At 36.2% G+C, this 24,504-nt stretch overlaps 1 protein-coding gene across 3 annotated transcripts in view; it reads right to left on the bottom strand.

Annotated features, from left to right (window-relative positions):
- The window catches only part of MRPS35 (mitochondrial ribosomal protein S35), a 40,071-nt gene extending 19,254 nt beyond the window's left edge, over positions 1-20,817 (bottom strand). The window contains exons 1-5 of one of the 3 annotated variants that reach the window (XM_019737304.3): positions 20,642-20,817; positions 17,336-17,382; positions 16,033-16,200; positions 14,238-14,298; positions 5,632-5,771 (exon numbers count right to left, since the gene is read on the bottom strand). In XM_019737304.3, coding sequence (XP_019592863.3) covers positions 5,632-5,771; positions 14,238-14,298; positions 16,033-16,200; positions 17,336-17,382; positions 20,642-20,753 — 528 coding nt within the window. In that variant the 5' untranslated portion in view covers positions 20,754-20,817. Of the gene's footprint in view, positions 1-5,631; positions 5,772-14,237; positions 14,299-16,032; positions 16,201-17,335; positions 17,383-19,041; positions 19,097-20,604 lie in introns of those variants that run through there. The other 2 variants (XM_088798590.1, XM_074325869.2) reach the window with 2 other exon arrangements.
- Between the last annotated feature and the right edge of the window lie 3,687 nt (positions 20,818-24,504).

Below are 24,504 nucleotides of genomic sequence, written 5' to 3'. Positions count from 1 at the left end.
ATGGAGAATAGCCAAATCTTCCATGTAGAAGAATTCCAAATAATTTACATAACATTTCTCCCTCGAGGTGGAGCACAACTCCCAACCCTTCAAGTGTGGGCTGTGCACAGTGACTTCCTTCTAAGGGTACAGTACGTAAAGGAAGAAAGATTAATTTTATAGTGGACAAAACTGGCAAACACTGCCTCCGCCAGACGATCTAGGTAGGCTACATCTGCACTGGTAACTCATGGTAGGAGCCTATATACCGTTGCTATAATATGATGTGATGAGAATGGCACTTTATTTCTGAGGTTTTCCTCCCCAAAACACACACAAGTCTAACCATGAGAAAAACATCAACAAATCTAAACTGAAAGTCCACAAAACATATAACTAGTACTTCTCAAAACTGCCAAAGTCATCAAAAACAAGAAAATTCTGAGAAATCGTCATCGCCAACAGAAGCCTAAGGAGACGCACTGACTAAATGTAATGTGGTATCCTGGATGGGATTCTGAACAGGAAAAGCACATTAGGTAAAAAGTAAGAAAATCCAAATAAAGTATGGACTTTAATTAATAATGCATCAAAATGGATTCATTAGTTGTAACAAATGTACCATAGTACTGTAAGATGTTAACAGGAGAAATTCTGTGTGAAACAGGGGAATTCTGTACTATTCTTGAAACTTCTCTCTAAATCTAAAAGCAGTCTAAAATAAAAAGTTTAATTAAAAAAATCTATCAGGTAACTGCCCCATGACTGCTGTGTGAAAAACACGTGTCATGGGTATCAAGACTCCTTTAACAAAGGAAACTAACAGTGGTTTCAAATACTAACTTAGACGTTACCAGGGCAGACACTGGGACCTGCAATGGCGTGTGACAAGCCCCCTGGTGAGTGAGAGAAGGGAGCTGGTTTTCTCCAACGCAACAAGATTAGGACAAATGTTCCTAAATAAAACACTAACAAAGCAAACCAGTGGTAGAGTAAAAGAATGACATACCATAAACTGATGAAGGTTCAGAAATAGTTCAGTAATTGAAAATCTTTTAAAATAATTCATTACTTCAGTAACTCAAGAGATCATGTCAAAAATGCTAGTAAACTACAAATAGGATACATCATTGACACAGTATAAGCTATTATCTCAAACTGAAATCCAATCTCACATTTAGAGGCTCAACACTAGAGGCACGTACACACTAAAGTGGAGAACAGCATAAGGGACTACATAAACATTATTTTAGAAATTTTATCAAATGCAAAAGACAAAAAGAAACATCAGGCAACAGATATTAGAAAAAGAGAATTCAAAATACCATTATTTACCATTTATTTCCTGAGCAATCTCCAAAAGAATCAACTGAGAAGTCCTAGCGTCCAGATACTGGTCTCTAAAGAACAATGTCCACTAAAAGTATCTGAGCTCCTTGGAGAAATAGCTAATTCCAGGTCTGGGAAAGAAATACATAAAGTGACCCTGGGCCATCTTGTTGGACCAGAAAGCAAGGAAATTTTCCAATGCTAATGAGATTGTAAAAAAGGACATAGGAACCAACCTAAAAATGTTCCCACAGGCCAAAGTTAGGATATATTTTAAACATTCAAGAGAATAATGATTTCAGTTGATCAAAACTTTCTTAAGCGATGGCTGGATGGCTCAGTTGGTTAGACCATGAGCTCTGAACAACAGGGTTGCCAGTTCAATTCCCACATGGGCCAGTGAGCTGCGCCCTCCACAACTAAATTGAAGACAACCAGCTGCCACTAAGCTGCCGGAGTGACGGCCAGATGGCTCAGTTAGAGCGCAACAACAAGGTTGCTAGTTCAATTCCCACTGCAACTAAGATTCAAAATGGCAACTGGACTTGGAGCTGAGCTGCGCCCTCCACAACTAGATTGAAGGACAACGACTTGGAGCTGATGGGCCCTGGAGAAACACACTGTTCCCCAATATTCCCCAATAAAAATAAACAAACAAACAAATAAATAAGTGGGAGACCATCATTCAAAAAAACCTTTATATATCCACCTACAGATTACCTGTTCAAAGGGAAAGCAAAAAACAACAGGTAAACTTCACAATGGCAAGATCAGGTTGTCAGCCTCTGAACCAAGTGATCAACCTCAGCATACTAATGAGGCAACCAAACTTCACGTGTCTTCTCATGTAGTGCAATATAAAATACATAGCAACATCTGTCAAATGTCCCTACCAAAATATTTCACTGCAATCTAATCAGCTCCTTAAATCTAACTTCCAGTTTATATAAAATACAGGAGACAGAGAAATAAGGTAAAGGACATCAAGATGCGTTCAGATAAACTCAGAAGGTAGGAAATGCTATAGGATAAAATACCTGTCTCTTGACAAGTCTACGTCATTGGAGGAGTGGGGGTAGAAAGAGGAGTAGTACGGTCCTCTGCTGTGCTAGATCTTAAATGACATAGGAAACATTATAAGCAAATGAAATCATTTTTGACTGGATTCTGGTTTAAACAAAAGCTATTTTAAAAAACATTTTGGTGATGCAATTCAGGAAATTTGAGTATGGAGTAAGTAATTATTTTAGACCATATTAAGGAATTACTAAAACTTTTGCTAGCTGTATTAATTATATTGGAATTATGTAACAAAATCTCCTTAATTTTTAGAGATAACACACTAAAATATTTTAGTGTGAAATATCAGGTATTAGTAATTTTAAAACAAACACTTAAACCAAACACACACAAACACACACACACACACACACACACACACACACACACACACACACAAGTGTATGAAGCACTCAATATTTTAAATTTATCAAAATATTAATTACTAAATTAAGGTGCTGTGTGTTTATTACACTACTCTACTTCTCCATATATTTGAAATTTTTCATTACAAAAGGTGAAAAACAGAATTTGGTAAAGTAGCCATTTGAAAAGTTAAAAATTAACTACATCATGTTTGACAAGGGTGCCAAGATAATTCAGTGAGGAAAGAATAATCTTTTCAACAAATGTGCTGAAACAGATGATTATCCACATGTAAAAGAAAGAAATTGGAACCCTACCTTACACCATATACAAAAATTAAATGAAAGTGGATCATACATCTAAAGGTAACACATAAAACCGTAAAACTCTTAGAAGAAAACATGAGAATAAATCTTCATGACGTGGAATTACACAATTTTTTCTTACATATGGCACCAAAAGCATAAGAGACCAAAAAATACATAAATTAGACTTCATCAAAAGTACAAGTTTCGTGCTTAAAAAGACACCATCAAGAAAGTGAGGTGACAACCCATGGAATGGGAGAAAATATCTGCAAGTTATATAGCTGTTAAGGGTCTGGTATCCAGGTATAAAACACACAACCAGGGGCCAGCCCGATGGCTCAGGCGGTTGGAGCTCCGTGCTCCTAACTTCAAAGGCTGCCGGTTTGATTCCCACATGGGCCAGTGGGCTCTCAACCACAAGGTTGCCAGTTCAACTCCACGAGTCCCCCAAGGGATGGTGGGCTCCGCCCCCTGCAACTAAGATTGAATACGGCACCTTGAGCTGAGCTGCCTCCCAGATGGCTCAGTTGGTTGGAGCGCAGGCTCTCAACCACAAGGTTGCCAGTTCAACCCCCGCAACGGATGGCGAGCTGCGCCCCTGCAACTAGTAACGGCAACTGGACCTGGAGCTGAGCTGCACACTCCACAACTAAGACTGAAAGGACAACAACTTGACTTGGAAAACAGTCCTGGAAGTACATACTGTTCCCCAATAAAGTCCTGGTCCTCTTCCCCAATAAAAATCTTAAAAAAAAACAAAAACAAACAAACAAACAAAAACACAACCAAACAGTGAAAACATAAATTACTCAATTAAAAAATGAGCACAGGGTTTAAACAGACATGTCTCCAAAGAAGATACATAAATGGTCAATAAGCTCATGGGAAGATGCTCAGCATCCTCAGTTTTCAGGGAAATGCAAACTAAAGTCATAATGAGGCACCCCTTCATATCCACTGGAATGGTGAAAACTAAAAAGACCCACAGTAACATTCACTGGTGAGGATATGAAGAAAATGGAACCCTCAAACATTTTTGGTGAAACTTTAAAATAGAGCAGCCACTTTGCAAAGCAGTTTGTCAGTTCCTCAAAATGTTAAACATGGAGTTATGATATGACCCAGCAATTGCAATACTAAATATATACTCGACAGAACCGAAAACCTATGTCCACACAAAAACATACATGAATGTTCATAGCAGCATTAATCATAATAGCCAAAAAGTGGAAATAACCCAAATGTCTACCAACGAATGAATGGATAAATAAAATATGGTATGTTCATAAAATGGAATATTATTTGGCAATAAAAAAATGAAGAACTGACACATGCTATGAAACATTGAAAGCATTATACTGAGTATTCATACTGTGTGATTCGTTTATATGAAATGTCAAAAATAGGCAAATCTACAAAGACTGAAAGTAAATAAGTACCTGACAGGAGCTTGGGGGTAGGGAAGAGGGAGGACAAGTGTGAGTGTCTGATAATGGGTATGCGATTTCTTTTTATGGTGATAAAAATTTCTGAAGTTAGGCAGAGGTGACAGCTGCACAAATCTCAACATACTAAACACCACTAATATACTTTAAAAGGGTGAATTGTATAGTATATGATTTATATCTCAATAAAGCTGTTATTAAAAAGAAAAAATAAGTATGTAAGAAAGCAATACACCATCAAAATGGGCCAAAGACCAAAAATAAAAGCATTTTGCAAAGAAATAAATTCTCACCTTCATTAGAATTCAAAGGCACAAATTTTAAAAACAGGATATATTTTTTTACCTATCAAATTGATAGGTAATAGCAATACCTAGGTTGGTGAGGTACAGGAAAACAGGGTTTTTCACAATCTGCTGGTGGTGTATTTGTTACATTTCCTGCAGAAATGTACTATAATAAAAAATCTTTTACAGTATATATCAAAAAACTTGAAAAGATCTATTAATACATCCTTTGACCTGAAACTTCTCCTTTGAGGAAGTTACCCTAGGTATATAATTAGGAATACACGCAATTATTAATCATTAAGGATACTCATTACATTTTTCCAATAAAGAAAACTGTTAGAAAGCCTAAAGGTCCTATAATATGGATAACTGAAATATATTATGATAGATCTAGCTTATGAAATTATTTGTTTGTATCTCCCACTTCAGTCTCAGAAGAAGGACCATTTCTGATTGATCAACATCGCACTCCCCCAGACTCAAACATTGTCTTGGCACATAACAGACCTTTGTTTATATGCTTATTCCGTGAAGCCATTAGAAATAACATTAAAAAATGTTTAGTATCATTGGGAAATTTTAAATTCACATTACTAAACGAGAAAGAACAGATAACTAATCAAATATAGTATCATCCCATTTATATACACAAGGCTGACTGCGTATATACTAAGTCAATAGTGGCTATTTATGAGTAGTGGAATTATAGGCAGTTTTATTTTATACTTTAAAATACTTTTGTATTGTCCAACTGTTCTCTGATAAATATGTAATCAGTTTTATAATACATACATAATGCTATTTTTAAATAACGTATTATCATAATTCTTTTTTTGATTGTTTTAAATCTCTTACCCTTAAGGTTACTACTCGTGCTTTGGGGTTTCGAATAGATGGTCCTGACGAAACATAATCAGCTGTGTCAATTTCAATTGGAAAATGCTTCTCGCATTTCTCATCACTGTCCAGTGCAGCTGGCCACTCAGTGCAGAAATCTGAGAATTAAAAAAAATTGTCTCAATTAGTTTTCCAAGTAAATTCTTATTGTATGTTACCAGACAAAATCAAATTATTGAGATCACTCTCACGTAACATGAAATGAAAGAACAGCTTCTATTCTGTACTTTATGGACATATCCCCACCTCTTTTCTTCTTAGGTGAATCCTATTAGGGAATTTAATAACGGGCATGATTTGAGTAGTTCCTGTTTGGTGGGACAATATGTTCAGTTAGAAGGGAAGTGTGACTTGATGGAAGCTTATGATAGCTTTGCACACATACCTGTTATGGGACAGTTTTACTCCTCCTCACCAAATAAAAGCACAGTTCATAGTGCCCAGAACATTATTGTTTTTGAAAAAGGCAATGGATAATATTAATTCACTCCCAAATGAAGGTTACTAAAGATTAGCTGAAGGGAATTGAAAGAAGCTCTGAAGAAGCTCTAAGAGAAAACTAAGATGTGGTCAACATTCCTTCGGAAACTGAGTTGAATAGGGCTGCAAGCTGAAACAGGTACAAAAGCCGAGGTCACCCTTAAATGGATCCTGACAGCAACTCATGTTTCTTCTGAGCCACTGAGGCTAAACGGTAACAGGAACAGACTTGTCCTCATATTCAGGCAAGAAGCTAGCAGAGAGGAAGTGGGATTGGGTCTGAGACCTGGGCCACAACAGGAAGTTCTCAGCACTGGGAACATGGTTCACTGTCTATCTCCATAGCACAGAGGTATAAACTCGGGCCTCAGTGGGGCGGTGGAAGGACGGGGGTGCCTAGAAGAGATAGCTCCCAGACTCCCACAGCTATCAGTACTGAGGGACGCCACAGGGAGGCAGCTGATTTCATTTTGCTCTATTCCTATCAAGTTAGTGTAGTACAGGGCTCTCAGCTTTGGATGAAAACTTCTGGCAGTATCAGGTTCCCCTCAATGAAAACCTCATTCCTACCATAGCCTAATTCTAAGAAAAGCTAAAAGTATTTGGTTTCTTAGGTCAAACACATTAGACCTCATGGATCCGTGCTTTGTCCAAAAAAGCAGGACTGCAGGAGAGTATGGTCATAATCACAGGCAGACATGGGAGCTCTTCTAGGTGAAGATCTAGGGGACGGTAAAAGATACTTTGCCAATAACATTTGCCCCCAGCTCACAATTTTCTTCTAGCACATACTATATTCAGCTCCCACTTAGGTTTTAACATCAGTGGCAACAAAATGTCACTGTGGGTTACAGAGACTCTCCAAGATCTGGGACTATCTACATGTTAGCAAATTAAATGTATATAGCTCACACAATTCCCTAAACACCCTGTTTAAGTGTTCAATATTCAGAAACTTTGAGGGGAAAGAAGCATCTTTGCAATTAAGAACATTTTAACATTTAAATAAAATGAACAGAACAAGATTACTGAGGTAATTTCATTCCTATCATGGATTAATTCCAGCATCCTGCCATAGAAGATACAACACTTTTATAAGAGAGACAGTTTGGGGAATTTTATGAGTTCCTGGATTTGAAATGAATCTTTTTTTAAAAACCTTTCAATAAGTCATTTCAATCACCAGATGATAATTACAGCTTTTATAGTAAATGACCTGATTACATGTTTAAAAAAATACAGCCAACTGGAAAGTACCTAATAGACCCCTATTAGCCTTTATTCATCTGATAGGCAGAGCAATGACTAGACTTCAGAAGACCTTGGTTTTTACTTTTCTGCCACTGATTATTAAAATTTTGGTAAATTACCTAACTTTCCTGTGCTTCAGATTTTCCATTTGCAAGTTAGATATAAAATCTAAACTGACCTACTTTGAGAGAAAACTGAAGAAATATTTGAAAAGCCTTTGAATTATTTAGAAGATACAATCTAAATCCAGAAGCTGGCAGAAGTATAAAGGCAAAATTAAGGAAGAAAGATTAAAACACTCACTTAAACAATGAAAAATATAATGCTACTCTTCTGAATGTGCTGTATGGAAAGCCTTTCATTTAGATATTAGGAAGTATTTTAGAAATATCTCATTTGTTTCTAGATTTCAAATGCACATTGTAAAATAATGTTTAAAAAGGGGAAAAAATGGAATTTATAAGTGTAATTCATTTGTCAACTGGCTTTGCAAAGAATCAAAAAGTGACACATGATTTGTGCCAAATGGGCACAAATCTGTAGCAGTGATCAGTGTCAAACACCAGGCACTAACGAATACAGAAACGGATAATCTAAAGGGATAGAAAAGCGCCCTAATGTTTCAAAACAGAAGACCACATAAACGAAAGGAGATAGAAGAAATATTTTCTTCCCTTATTTTGAGAGTTAAGATACTTATTCCTACTTTTTGAGACCTCTTTGTACCTTTTTCCTTATATTTTTAAATGAAAGACCCTCCCAAAAGCGAAAATTTCATCATAGTCATGTTCACTATCCTCACTTCTCCTTCAAACATAATCAGCCTACTGGTGAAGTGTTTCTCGATTGCTTTTTCTTTCCTGAAAAGCCTTAAGCATCCTGAGCATTTATCCATCACCTTTAAATCAGCAGGAATTTCAGACTGCATTCAAAGATACTAACTCTTGAATTAAACTACACATTCAATAACTCATAGCTGTGAACCAAAAACGATTCAAATTTGCTTATTCTAGATATAGCACAATGCAAATGAGATCAGAAATAAAGTTGCAATATTTACATATTATGAAAACACATAAAACCATGAACAAAACAGCTCTTTTTTGCCTATCTCTCCATGCATGTGGGAAGGAAAACTAGGAACATGAGTGAAATCTGTGTTTGTATCGAGGAATCTATAGCTGTTGTTCAAAAATCACTGAATCCAGAAATGGAAGTACAATCATATTCAGGTAATTAAACATACATAAAATAAATATACTCTCTGGAAGTTATTACCAGGCCAAAATAATGATAAAAGACAACACTTCTAGAATGAGGGGCCAGGGTGGGAAAACAGAAGCATGAGACTACTGCCTTGCAACACCAGCTCTTCTATGATTTGATGTTACCACATGTATATCTCTCTTCAATTTTCTTTCAAATTTTAAACAATTTCTTCATGATAACTCTTCTCTGGAAAGTATTCCATTACTGATCACACTGACTATTCAGGTACTCAGCATTGTTTCTACACTATCTTCAGTTTAAATCATACTGATTTGCAATCTATTGGCAATATTCTAAAACATTTTCTTCAGTGTGCTTTCTATACTTCATCGAGTCCCTAACCTACTTCAGCAAAGATTATGATTCTATTTATTATTCATAGCACCTTATAGAGTGGTCTGCAAAAAAGAAAAGAAATTTGCAGATTTGACATCAGACAATTTACTGAAAACAACTTAAAAATCCTTAAAAACAGGAGAAACCAGCAATCATTCAGAATGTAAAGCTATACAGCATATTAGAAATGACATTTTTTCCCGTGTTATTGAAATCTAATTGACATATAACATTGTGTACGTTTAAGGTGTATATGTGGATTTGATACTTAAATATTGCAACATGATTATCACCATAGCTTAGCTAACACCTGTATCACATCATATAATTACCATTTCTTTTTTGTGGTGAGAACATTTAAGATCTCCTCTATTAGCAAGTTTCAGGTATATAATACAGTATTATTAACTATAACCACCATGCTGTACATTAGATCCCCAAAACTTATTCATCTTATAACTGGAAGATTGCACCCTTTGATCAACATCTCCTTTTCCCCCTACCTCCCAGCCCTTGGTAACTACCATTCTAGTCTGTTTCTATGAGTTCAACTTTTTTAGACATATGGACATAATGTCATACAGTATTTGTCTTTCTCTGTCTGACTTATTTCATTTACCATGCTGCCCTCCAAGTCCATCCATGCTGCTGCAAATGGCAGGATTCTCCTCTTTCTCACGGCTGAATAATATTCCATTTTATATATATATACAACTTATTCTTTATCCATTCAGCTGTTGACAGGCACTTAGGTTGTTTTTGTATCTTGGTTACTTTGAATAACGCTGCAATGAATATCTCTTCAACATAGTGATTTCATTTCCTTCGGAGAAATACCCAAAAGTGAGATTGCTGGATCATCTGATAGCTCTATTTTTAACTTCTTGAGGAACCTCCATACGGTTTTCCATAGTGGCTACACCAAGTTACCACCAACAATGCAAAGAGTTCCCTTTCCTCTACATCCTGGCCAACACTTGTCATTTTTTGTCTTTTTGCTGACAGCCATTCTAACATGTGTAAGGTGACAGATATCTCATGTTTTGATTTGCATTTCCCTGATGATTAGTGACGTTAAACATCTTTTCATGTACTTGTTGGCCATTTGTATGTCTTCTTTGGAAAAAATGTCCACTCTACTCAGTTCATCTGCCCATTTTTAAATTAGATGACTTGGGTTTCTTGTGTGGTTTTTTTTTTTGCTATTGAGTTGTATGAGTTTATATATTTTGGATATTAACCCCTCATCAGATATATGAGTTGTAAATATTTCCTCCCATTCCCACAGGCTGCCTTTTCATTTTGTTGATGGTTTCCTTTGCAGTGCAGAAGCTTTTTAGTTTGATGTAGTCCCACTTGTTTATTTTTGCTTTTGCCTTTGCTTTGTGTGTCAAATCCAAAAAATCATTACCAAGACCAGTGTTAAGGAGATTTTTCTCTACGTTTTCTGCTAGGAGTTTACGGTTTCAGGTGATACAATCAAGTCTTTAATTCATTTTGAGTTGATTTCTGTGTTAGGTTTAAGATAGGGGCCCAGTTTCATTCTTTTCCCATCCAGTCTTCCCAACATTATTTACTGAAGAGACCATCCTTCCCCCATTGTATATTCTTGGCTTCTTTGTCATAAATTAATTGACCATATATGTGTGGGTTTATTTCTGAGCTCTTTACTCTGTTCCATTGATCTATGGGTCTGTTTTTATCTCAATGCCATACTGTTTTGATTACTATAGCTTTGTGATATAATTTGAAATCAGGAAGTTGATGCCTCCAGCTTTGTTCTTCTTAAGATTGCTTTAGCTATTCAGGGTCTTTTCTAGTTCCATACAAATTTTAGGATTGTTTTTCTTTTCTATTTCTGTAAAAAAATGCCATCAGCATTTTGATAGGGATTGCAGGGAATCTATAGGGGGCTTTGGGTAGTATGGACACTTTATCAATATTAATTCTTCTAAGACATGAGCAGAGAATATTTTTCCACTTATGTCTTCTGCACTTTCTTTTATCAATTTTTTGTTGAGTTTTCAGTGTTTAGATCTTTCACCAGCCTGATTAAATTTATCCCTAAGTATTTTATTCTTTTTGATGCAACTAAATGAGATTGCTTTCTTAATTTATCTTTCTGATAGTTCATTTTAAGCATATAGGAATACAACTGATTTTGTATATTGAGTGTGTATCCTGCAAATTTACTGAATTTGTTTATTAGTTCTAACAATTTTTTGTGAAGTCTTTAGGGTTTTCTATGTATAATATCATGTCATCTGCAAATAAGAGGCGATTTTACTTCTTTTCTGATTTGGATGGTTTTTATTTCTTTTTCTTGCCTAACTTCTGGCTAGGAACTAGTACTATGTTGAATAAAAGTGGCTTGTCCTGATCTTAGGAAAAAAAGCTTTCAGCTTTTCACCATGAGTATATTAGTCGTGGTTTTATCATATACAGCCTTTATTATGTTGAGGTATGTTCACTCTGTACAGTTTGTTGAGTTTTTTTCATGAAAGAACGTTGAATTTTGTCAGATGCTTTTTCTGCATCTACTGAAATACTTATATGATTTTTAGCCTTCATTTTGTTAATATGGTATATCACAATGATTTGCAGATGTTGAACCATCCTTGCATTCCTGGAATAAATCCCACTTAATCATGGTGTGAGATATTTTTAATGTACTATTGAATTTGGTGCATTAATATTTTGTTGAGGATTTCTGCATCTATGTTCATCAGGGATACTGGCTTCTAATTTTCTTTGCTTATAGTGTCCTTGTCTGGCTTTGGTATCAGAATAATGCTGGCCTTGTAAAGTGAGCTTGGAAGTGTTCCCTCCTCTTCATTTTTTGGAAGAGTTTGAGAAGAACTGGTATTCTTCCTTAAATGTTTAATAGAATTTACCAGTGAAGCCATCAGATACTAGATTTTCCTTTGTCAGGTTTTGGTTTCTCAATCTCCTTACTAGTAATCAGTCTGTTCAGATTTTCTATTTCTTCATGATTCACTCTTGGTAGACTGTATTTCTAGGAATGCATACATTTCTTCTAAGTTTTCCAATTTCTTGGCATATAATTTTTCACAGTAGTCTCTTAGGACCCTCTGTATTCCTATGGTAGTAACTGTATTGTCTCCATTTTCAATTATAACTGTATTTATTTGAGTTTTCTCTCTTTTCTTTTTGGTAAGTCCAAATAAATGTTTGCCTATTTTGTTTATCTTTTTAAAAAAACAGCTCTTAGTTTCATTGATCTTTTGTATTGCCTTTTTAAAAAATTTTTTTCAGTTACAGTTGACATTCAATATTACTTTATATTAGTTTCAGGTATATAGCATAGTAGTTGGACATTTATATAATTTATGCAGTGACCCCCCAATTAGTTTAGTACCCACCTAGCACTATACAGTTATTGCAACATTACTGACTATATTCTCTATGCTGTACTTTACATCCCCGTGACTATTTTGTAACGACCAATTTATATATATATATACATATTTTAATTTTTTATTGGGGAATACTGGGAAACTTTTTCTAGGACCCATCAGCTCCTAGTCAAATCATCGTTTTCAATCTAGTTATGGAGGGCGCAGCTCACTGGCCCATATGGGAATTGAACCAGCAACCTTGGTGTTATGAGCATTGAGTGCTAACCAACTGAGCCAACCGGCCGCCCCCCAATTTATATTTCTTAACCCTTTCAACTTTTTCATCCAGTTCCCCAGACCCTCTTCCCTAGCAACTATGCTTGTTCTCTGTGTGAGTCTGTTTCTGTTTTGTTCATTCATTTATTCTGTTCTTTAGATTCCACATGTGAGAGCATATGGTATTTGTCTTTCTCAGTCTGACTTATTTCATTTAGTATAATGTCCTTTAGGTCTGTCCATGTTGTCGCAAATGGTAAGATTTCATTCTTTTTTATGGCTGAGTAATATTCTATTGAATGTAAGTACCACTATTTCCTGAACCAACTGTCTATTAATGGGCTCTTGGGTTGCTTCCATATCTTGGCTATGGTTAATAATGCTACAATGAACATAGGGATGCATATACCTTTTTGAATTAGTGTTTTGGATTTCTCTGGATAAATACCCAGGAGTGGAATTACTGGGTTGTGAGGTAATCCTACTTTTCTTTTGGGGGGAACCTCCAAACCGTTTTCCATAGAGGCTGCACCAATTTGCAATCCCACCAACAGTGCAGGTGGGATTTCTGCATCTATGCCAACACTTGCTATTTGTTGATTTATTAATGACAGTCATTCTGACAGGAGAGAGGTGATATCTCATTGTGATTTTAATTTCCATTTCTCTGATTAGTGACATGAGCATCTTTTCTATTGGCCATCTGCATGTCCTCTTTGGAGAAATAACTATTGAGGTCCTCTGTCCATTTTTAAATTGGATTGTTTTTTTGGTATTGAGTCTATTGTCTTTTTAGTCTCTTTTTCATTTATTTCCACTCTGATCTTTGTTATTTCCTTCCTTCTACTAATTTACTAACTTTGGTTAGTTTGTTTTTCTTTTTCTAGTTCCTTGAGGTGTGAAGTTAGGTTACTGGAGATCTTTCTTGTTTCCTAATGCGTTTATTGCTATGAACTTCCCTCTTAGATCTGCTTTTGCTGGATTCCATAAATTTTGGTATGTTATATTTCCATTTTCAGTTGTCTCAAGATTATTTTTTTCTCTTTTGATTTCTTATTTGACCCACTGGTTGTTCAGGGTCACATTATTTGATTAAATATTCTGAATTTTCCACTTTTGTTCTTGTAATTGATTTCTAATTTCATACCATAGTGATCAGAGAAGATGCTTGATACGATTTCAATCTTAAATTTATTATGACTTGTTTTGTGACCTAGCATATAATATATTCTGGAGAGTTTTCCATGAGTGCTTGAAAAGAATGTGTCTTGTGCTACTGTTGGATGGAATGTTCTGTAAATACGTAGTAAGTCCATTTGGTCTAACGTGTACTTTAAGTCCAGTGTTTCCTTATTTTCTTATGTCTAGACGATATATCCATTGTTGAAAAAGGGCTAGTGAAGTCCCCTACTATTATCACTGTCTATTTCTCCCGTCAGTTCTGTTAACATTGCAATATATACACTTAGGTGCTCCTATGTTGCGTACATATTTACAAATGTTATATCCTCTTGGTAAATCGTCCCCATTATCATCAGAAATGAGATTCTTAAAGTTCAACATAAAATTAAGTTTAACAAAATAGCCACTTACCTTTAAGAGCTTCACAGTGCCGTTTAATTGCGATAGGTGTCAAATGCAGAAAATTGGGGACCTAAAGCAGCAAAATTTAAAGGCTAAATTAACCAAATGTCTAAAAAACATGAAAAAGACAATTTTCTCATAAAATTAAATCAAGGCTCAACAAACCTTATCATAAATAAAATCAGACAATTTTTACAATGTTAATTTTATGTGACAGGTGTTATGAATTCCTTGCAATATATATTTTGTACCAAGTACCTTAAGGTGACAATGACATTGGAAAAAATAAATGTCATCTTTATAGTATTCTTCCTGCCATGAATCTACAGGTGTATGTATTTCCCTTATAAAAACTGAAAGCACTTAAAGACATAGATCATTGTTTAATTTTCCTAATTCCCCTGAAATACATAGCACGGTGATACTTTTTCCACTTGGTACTTAGTAGACATTCACCATTGAATGAATATGTGAAGCTAGCATATCTTAACTGAACAGTTTAATAAAGTTGGGAATACATTTATGATGACACATTAAGATGCTGCCTAATCATTCACAGGGCAAGTTGAAGTTTAGGAAAGGTCTGAGATTTGATACCTCAAATAATTAACATTTACTCACATATTTCTTAAATAATATTAAGCATCTGAAGAGAAAATTTAGTTAAAATAGACTCATTCTGAAGGAAAATTGGAACAAGCAGAAAGTTACTACAAACGCTGTAACTGGTCTTAAATGTTGGACAAAAAACGTTTATTTTAATCAAGAGAAAATAGGCACTGAAAATTGGAATTATGGGATGGGTGGCTTAATTTTTCCATACTTTTATTTTGAAAGAAGACATAATCTTAAAATCATAAAAGGAAAAAATAATAGCAAATGGTTATATAACATTTATATAGGCACTGTCCTATACACTTTGCATGTATTAGCTTATCCAATGACACTCACTAGGAATGAACAGACCACATCATTGGACTAAGAATATAGGTGATTCTTAAAAGGGGTGGCATGCATTAAATGTTTAGATTTTTGTGTTTATAAAAATACCATTCACCACCATTAATATTATTACAAATATATTGCTACTCTCTCTCACACAGTGATATTTTCAAAAAACGTTTTCTTTAAAATAAATTAACTTCTCCTCTTTCATTTGGAAAATAATTAGTTTCCTCAATGTTTTCTTATTTCTCTTGAAATGTTCCCATTTCCAAATTTCATTTACCTTATTCTCCGGAGGCCTACAACCTCTTCTCCATGTTACCATCTTATTTTTTACCATCACCCTTCAGCAAATTTTTCTTTGTTTTTCAGGAAGACTCTCATTTAATAGAAAATACAGTTCACTGATAAATCTGTTGTATGTAAAAGGAAACCATCTAAGATATGCATTCCCAGGCTAAGCATATTTATATTTTCTTTAAAAACCCATAGTTCATAAATCATTATAGCTGCTACCAAGTGAGGCATTTAATATGACCTATTTTGCTTCGAGAAATAAAGAAGTTTAAGGACAATAACAATAACATTAAGTAATATTCTACTTTTCTGGACAGAAAATTTTGAAATCTCTCTTTTTAAAGTGGAACCTTCATCTCCCCCTAATTCTGAATCTCAGGTGAGATTATGTCAGTTTTCTTAGTCCCATTTGAAAGATACAATACAGAAAAGATAGAAAAGAAAAAGCCAAAATGAAAGCCATAGGACCAATTAATTACATTCTTAAATGCCTATGATTCTTTTATTTTTCTTTGTTTATTTCGATTTAAGTCTCAGCCAATGAACCAACAACTTATCTTACCTTTAAAAGTTCTAGATTTCCCTCCTTCGCCATGGGCACGCCTTTCTTTACTGGATAACCCATTCGAACAGGAAGAGGTACTGCCGAGGGTTTAAATGGCGCTGCAACAGGGTAAACACTAGGCCAGTCCTGGTCAACAGCCATTTTCTCTGTTCTAGGAGGCAGTGCCTAAGAAACGTGAAACAGTTTAACATTTTGAATATGAACATGTTTTTCTAATTTTAAAGCAAAAGAAAACTGCATTTAAGAGAAATACTAGCAAAACTGCAACCTATGTAAAAATCTGACCTCCCACAAAGCTACTGCTGGTCAAATGAAAACACATTAAACCTACCTAAATATTTCTGCACTGTTTCTTCAATCCCTCTGGCAAGGATTCCCTTAGCAGCACATTTCCTTCACTAAAAATGCCTGTATCTTATTTATTTACTCAGACTTTTAGTAAACTTTTTACATTTTTTTTTATGAAGGGGTAACAATATATTTTGCAATAATTTTTAAAATTTCTTTGATGGAAGTCAGTACATGAGGTGACAATGAGAATTTGGAAATAAAGGAAATAAGAAATAAGGAAAATAAAGAATAAGAACTTAAATAAGTAGAGTTAAACTAATTGAATAAATACATAATGAGAAATTACGTATCCCCTAGGCCCAAGGATAGCTACATGATAGCTTAGTCAATTACATTAACATACGTGTGTGTGTGTGTGTGTGTGTGTGTGTGTTTTACTATATTCAATAGAAGGGGATGGCCAGAATACAAAAGCATGTTTAAAGAGGTAAAATTCAGTAACACCCATCTAAGCAATATCAAAACCAGTGTAATGTACATACTGAAGCAGTAATATTCCTATGAAGATGACTATTCTGGACGATTATAATTTGATGTCATTTAACTTCCAAGTAATGTGCCTTTGTTCTGACTCCATGTTCTCCAAGTGATTTTATAATTTGGATTCCTCCACAGACATGCCCACAGGGTAAGACCAAATTGGTTAGATTAATGCATACATTCCAGGTCCCTGTCTTAAAAGCATCATGGAAAATAATTCTATATTCTGGTTGTACTGTTTCCTGGGATTATGTCAGTGAGTCCACCTCTCAAAGATGATCCATTCTCAGGGTTCTGACAAAGACCCAGTCAAAGACTAGAATCAGGACTGTGGGAGTCACCAAGTAAACATCTCCTGTGAATCCTTCTTGGGCAGCACCCTTCTGCCTCACTGTGACTATCTGCCTCACTTCAGAACTTCAGAAACCATTAAAATAGTATATTATGTTAGAGTACATTAATTGTTTACCTTTCTTCTCAGTGGTCTGTCAGATCTGGGTGCTTTTTCTGTTGTGCCTGAAAGACAACACAATAGTTATAGAGAATTTTATAACGTAGAGTTAATTGTTCAGCACTGATCATGATCCTATAATTTGAACACAATTTAAGGTATTCAATAACAAAAAAATAAAACAATAATCCATTATCTGTGAGCTCAGGGACTAAAACCATCTTAATGAAAATGAAAAGTCAGAAATAGTTAAAATAATTCCATAGTTATTTAAATATAAGATGAACTCATCATCTAAAGAAATATTTTCAATAAATTTTAAGGTTCATAGTCAAATAAACTCACTTTCCCAAGTTAAAATATCTAGTTAGAAATAAATATTTTGTCTTTAAAGATAAATGGTTTGAAATGTTCTAATTATAAATATATTTGCTCATATTGGAATTATTCTGTTCTATAAAAGAAGAAAACACTTGACTTTTTCCTTCTCTACTGTATATTAGAACTGCCAATGCTACAACCCCACCAGTAACAAAAATCAACAGCCATTCCTAATAAGTCACATAACTGTAGAAGAGGGCAGATTACTTATATACAGTATATACCTTTGCAAATATTATCATCTGCCTCTCTTAATAAATGTTTGGCTATATACTAAAATGATAATAACAACTATATTTATTGAGCACTTTCACATGCTAAGTACTGTGCTAAATGCTTTTCGTTACCTCATTTAATCTTACTTTTCACAAAAACTGTACCTATTATTGCTATTCTTATTTAGAGGTCATTTACAGCCAAGAAAACTAAGGACCAAAAAGTAGTGACATTAGCATAGCTCTAAGATTCTTCTCACGCTGATCTTGACATCACATTCTTCACATCTTTAGCTGCATCTCTCTTCACAAGGACCCACAACTACACTGAACTTCCGGTACCATGCCTTTTAGTCTTTCTGAGCTTTCTGTTCTCTGCCTGGAACATGCTTCCCTTCCATCTTTCTGACTTCCATCCCTTCCCCCCTCCCCATCTCATTTCTTCATCAGACAAATTTTTATTCATCCCTCAGCAGCAATTCCTTTATTCATTCAAAAGTTATTTAAATGATATTGTGTACCAGAAACTAGGAAGGCAGCAACGCACAAGAGAAAACAGTCCTTGCTCTCACACAACATAAAGTCTGTGAAGTAAGATGACTATTTAACAAATAATTTAAATAAACGATAAACATTAATGGAAACAGATAGTAGGGGACTGTACCAGTCAATTAGTTGGGGGAAATCTCCCTGAAGAAGTTGACTTTAAGCTAAAACCTTACAGATAAGCAGGAGGTAGCCCTGGAACAGGCAAGTGAGAAAAGTGTTCTAGAGAGAGAGAAGACAGAAAATCAAAGTAAAGTTCAGTATGGCTGGAACTTAGGGGTACAACAGAGAAAGAACTGAGAAAGCAGTTGGAGATATTTAAATAGGCATCTCAACTAGAACACATCATTGGCAGAGCTCTTGATTTTCTTCCTCTAGTCTCCCCAATCCTTGAAAATGGTATTGCCATTCATCCAATTACTCAGGACAAAAATCTAACATGCTTCCTTGAGACTTTTCCTCAAGCCCCATATCAGTAAGTCCCGTTAGCTTTACCTTCAAAATATATCTTTAATCCAATCACACCACTTTATCCACTATTACCTCAATCTAAATCAGCATCTTCTCACTGGGACTACTTACAAGAGCTTCCAAACTGGTCTCCAGTCTTGTTTCCAGTCTTACCCTCCTACAGTTAGTTCTCCACACAGCATCTAGTGATCTTTCAAAAGTGTAAATCACATTATATCACTTCCCTGTTCAGTCTTTCAACGTGATCCCAAATTTATTAATAAATCCAACCCAAATGCCTATAAGCCTTTACAGATCAGGCCATTTCTCATCTTTCTGACATCTTATACTACCATTGTCTTATTTGCTCACTTAACTCCAGCCACATAGGCCTTTTTTCTCTTCTTTGATCACAGCCCTAAACTTATTCTCACTTCTGGGCCTTTGCACCTGCAGTTCCCTGTGCCAACAATGCTCTTCCCCCAGGTCTCAGCATAGCTCTGGACTCTGCTCAAATGTCAATTCCTAAAGGAGGCCTTTCCTGACTACCCATCTTATCCGACCCTATAGCCACTCTTCCTCTAATCCATCACTCTCAACACCCTATTTTATTTTTCTTTATAGCACTAAACACTACCTGACATTGTACTAACATTGTTTACCTGTTTATCGTCTCACATCCCCAAGTGTACAAACTTCATGAGGTGAAGGACTTGTGCTTTATCCTAGCACACAGGAGTTAAGTATTTGTAAAATGAATAAATGAATGAAAAATTAAAGCGACAAGTGTTAAGAAGATGAAGAGCCACTATGATGCATTAAAGAATTTATCATTTATCTTAAAGCAATGAGAAACCGTTTGTAGATTGTAAACCAGGGAGTGATACGATTTGCTTTTTGAACGCTTCACTCTGGCTGTTGTGAGAATTCAATGTAGAAGAGCAAGAGAGGAAATAAGGAGCAGTAAAGGAACTGCTGTAGAAGTGAGACATGGTGGCCTAGCATGGGCTGTCGGTAGTATCAAGAATAGAGAGATTATAGAAGGTACCACGGACAGTACCTGGTGAATAACTGGACATGCCTCCGCCTTAACTGAGCTTTTCCTGACTCTCGCGGGCTCCTCAATGCTCCCACGTTACCCCACTCACGCTTCCACTACAGCACCTCACACTGCGTGGTCTGCATTAACAAATGTCTTCCTCACTACTCTTCTAAGGCAAGCACGGTATCAGGCATCCCTATAACCTCTCTTGAGTGAAGGTCACCTTAATACTAATGCCTGTATGGATGAAGGTCATCCCATTTGGTAGCATAGCTACGCATGGAATCCAGAGCTGCAGTTTGTTCTAGGACAGCTGTATGCTTCTCTTAACGTTCGAGAAAATCTGTGGTTCACCACTGCCGAAGAAACATTACAATGACTAGACAGAGACCCTGTGTCAGTAGCCGGTGGACGGAGCGCCAAAAAGCGCAGGCCACGGGGGAGGGACTGAAGCAAGCTCGTGGCGCCCACAGGCCCAGAAACAGAAATCAGAGGCTAGAAATGGGGCGACACGCGCGCAGAGAACGGACCCACATCCACGGCTGTTCCTACCGAGCCAGCAACAGGAGGTAGAGGACGCTCCGGCCTCCCCCGGGCGACGCTGGCTCCCCCACCGTGGTGGCCATAATGGGTCCGATATCCCGCCCTCTCACCTCCCCAAAGCCCGGAGGCGACACGGCAGACACTCACGCGGGCCTGGTCTCCGGGTAAGAGTGGCTGGAGACACGGCAGTGGAGAAGGCACGCAGGGTCCTGGCCCCCGGCTGCAGGGTGACCCACGAGGGTAACGCGGCGGCCGCCATGGCTGCGAAGACGGCGAGCCGGGGAGGACAAGCGCAGTCCCGCGTCAAGGGGCCGGGCTGTGGCCGCGAGCGCGCAGGCTCGCCCCGCCTCGCCCCGCCTCGCCCCGCCCCTAGGCTGTAGAACAGGATACACGTGGGCCTGCAAAGTCAGATCCCGAGTCAAAAGTTCACCCCCCAAAACAGAAAAAAAAAATAATGAAAAGGAAACAAAAACAATTTTTTTTTTTTTTAAATCGACGTAGTCCGTCCAAGGACAATTGCAAATAATGAGCATAAGGGTTGTGGAAAATGTGGCTCACAGAGGGCACGTGTGGTCTGGGTGGGACCTCCTTGGCCTGGAGTCAGGCAGTTTACCCTAGGGCCCTGCTCTTTAGGAATTGCTGCTTTTCTACACTTCCTTGGATTAAATAAGTATTCAGCTAGTGCACATGATGTGCTCCAAAGCTAGAGGTAGTATTCGATAGTAGTTAAAAAGGATGGCCCCTTGAGCCAGATTGCTTGATTTTAAAACTTGGCTTGGCCACTTCTAGGCTGTGTGAGTCTAATGCAGTTAACATAGACAAACTTCTGGGGACAATATTGGTGCAGAGTGAACACCCTGTGTACATAGACGGTAACTGTTTTCAATGATTTGGTTAGCTCTTGTGTAGATCAAGTAACAATTACAAAAAGTACTTATTAGGACCTACAAAATAATGGTCATTCTTTAATGAGCTCTCTTATTTTCTACCCTAGGATGAAGTAACATACATACAACCCTTAATAAAATCCTCTATTTTTTCAACCAGTGTGTATAATATTAATCAGTGTACAAAATTATAATCACAGGAGCAACTGGGAACAAACACAACTGACTTGATAAGCATGCCACCAGCAGAGCAGAACAGCAGGTGTCCCCGAGTATTCTACTTGTGAGCATTCAATGTGCCAAGGGCATCCATCAGTATGTGAGATGAATAAATGGCATTATAGGGAAACATATTTATAACAGTCACCATTCTCATCTTTTCTGGCCTCTTACCATCCCAATATTGTTCCAAAGCAGAAGTATGGTGTATTAGTTTTCTAAGCCCGTTGTAACAAAGTACCACAAACTGGGTTACTTGCAACAACAGGAATTTATTTTCTCACAGTTCTAGAGGATAGAAGTCTAAAACCCAGGTGTTGGCAGTGGTTCCTTCTGGAAGTTCTGAGGGGAGAATCTGTTTATGACTCTCTCCTAGTTTCTGATGGTTGTTTGCAATCCACAGCATTCCTTGGTTTGTAGACACATCATTCCGATCTCTGCCTCCATCTTCACATGGTCTTCTCCCCTTCCTCTATTTTTAATATTAAAAGGATGGCCTTTTAATCAGATGAGTATGGGGTTTGAATCCAGGCTCTGTTTCTTTGTGATCTTAGGCAAGTCTACTTAATATCTCTGAGCTTCAATTTCAAGGAAAATAGGAACAGCAACGTCTTACTCAGGACCATTGAGAAAGTTATATTTCAGAAGGTGTAATATAATTGGTGGCCATTGGAATTAAGCTCAGAATCAATACAACAGCCACTTTTTCTTTCTTGAGTTTATGTACCAGGGGTGCCAAAAAATATAAACACATAACTTGTATTCATCTTTTGTTATTGGTATATTAATATATCAAGTATTACAATTTTAATAGTTTTTTCCTTTCTTAAAACGTGTATGCATTTTTTTTTGGCACCCTCTGTATTTTAGTACGATGAAGTTGCAAGGCCTATACCATAGAAATTTTGGGACAAAAGAGGTCTGAAATCTTACAGATTTAATTATATTCAGAGAATTCTCAATTTCTGAGCAAGATATTAAGAGACTTAGGTCCTCTGTCTACCTTCCTATGCTTTCTGTCTTTTGTTTTATTCTCTCCCTAAGAATAAAATGGATAGATATGACAAGAATTAGAGTAGACAGAGAAATACTTATTGTTTTCCCAGGCATCAAGTACAATAAAGTTCATTCTATATTAAAAACTCATTTGTAATGCTATCAACAGGCAATATGTTTCATGCAGTGTAAAGAGTAAAGCATGTATTACCATATACATAGGAGTTACTAAAAATTACATAATTTTTCAATTGGAAAAGATCTTAAAGTGCAATCACTCATGATAAAAATATTTTCTTCGGCCTTCATGACCAAATAACCGAATATATTGTAGAAACCAAACTGGTTTCATGGGCGTGTGACTTGCACTTAGAAGAGCTCTCTGCTTGCTTAATGCTCTGTTTTCCCTGCCTTGAAATTTTTAATAAATTTTGAACAAAGGGCCCCACATTTTCATTTTGCACTGGGCCTCACAAATTATGTAAATAGCCCTGTATAGAACAATTTTAAATATTAAGGCTTTTTATAATGGGTGTTTATTACTTAACTCCTGGATTAATCCAATGATTATCAGAGATCTACTTTTAATCAAAACTAACTTCTTTATAAAAAAGTGAGTGAACAAGGCATGGTTATTCACCAGCATGATAAATAGACAATATGCAAATATCCAGGTATGTGAATGGACTTTGCTACCTAAATATCCATCAAAACAGTAGTTATGGTATATACATACAATATCAACTAGTGCTTAGACACATCGGTATAATTCCTGGTTGAACCTTAGAATTACTTCAAGAGATAGTAAAATAATCATTTAGGGCACCTCCTTCTGAGATGCTGATCAATTGCTCTAGGTGTGTTTGGAATACTGTGTTTTTTGGTTTTTGTTTTTAAGTTCCCCAAGTGAATCCAATATGCAAACAGGACTGAGAACCATTGATGTCATCCTTAAAAAGAAGTAAGTGGTTATAAATCTATTAGCATATACATATATATAAATATATATATATATATATATATATATATATATAGTTACATCTATTAGCATATATATATTTAGTTAAGTTTTTAAGGGTATAAGGCATTTATAAATCATATGACTCCATTTGTGTAAAATATTTTTAATATACAGTACAGGTTCTGGAAGGGTAAACAGCAAACTGGAAGGAATAGGTATGGGGGTGGAGGTGAGACTCCTGAAGACTTAACTTTCACATTTGAATTTTTACACCAGAATGCAGATTTTTTTAAAAGAGAGAAAACAATATTTTTTAAATCAGCAAAAGCTTTGTTTTTAATTAAAAATAGTTGTCTGATTTATATCATCCAGCTGTTTATAACATGAACACTCACAATTTGTAATAGACTTCAAAATTTTGCTCAGCTTACACTTTAGTATAGAACTGTCACAAGCATTGTCTCCTTTGTATAAATTGAAGTCATTCCCATTTTACAGATAAGAAAACAAAGAGTTAAGCCCCTAGACTCTGCTCTTAAGAGCATTGAGACTCAAACCCACATCTGATTCCAATTTGAATACTCTTTTTACCACTACTATACTACACCACCTTCTTGACAGCGTACTCTACACAGCATTGCTGCAGACAAGGGTCACCATATGCCAAGGAAACATTAATAGGGGATTATAACTTTACAGGCACATTCAAAGTAGGAATAATTGTTGTTTAATAACTTCAAGAGGTATCTCCTGTGTCTATTCATGTTCACTTACTGAAGGCAGAGGGCTTAAATGCTTTCCTTGATCTTTTGGTTTCCTGGAATGAAGGAATGTCAAAGATAAATTTAAGTTCTGCCTTTGCATATATTCTTATTTAAGAAGCTTGGAATTACAACATTCTAATTGTGATATATTTCATATCCTTCATCCAATCATCAGCAAATGCT

The sequence above is a fragment of the Rhinolophus sinicus genome, chromosome 1 (genome assembly GCF_057876585.1).
Source record: "Rhinolophus sinicus isolate RSI-liver-muscle chromosome 1, RSI-T2T, whole genome shotgun sequence".
Classification (NCBI taxonomy): domain Eukaryota; kingdom Metazoa; phylum Chordata; class Mammalia; order Chiroptera; family Rhinolophidae; genus Rhinolophus; species Rhinolophus sinicus.
Note: the sequence above shows the minus strand (reverse complement) of the source record. Positions and strands in the feature narration are given on the sequence as shown.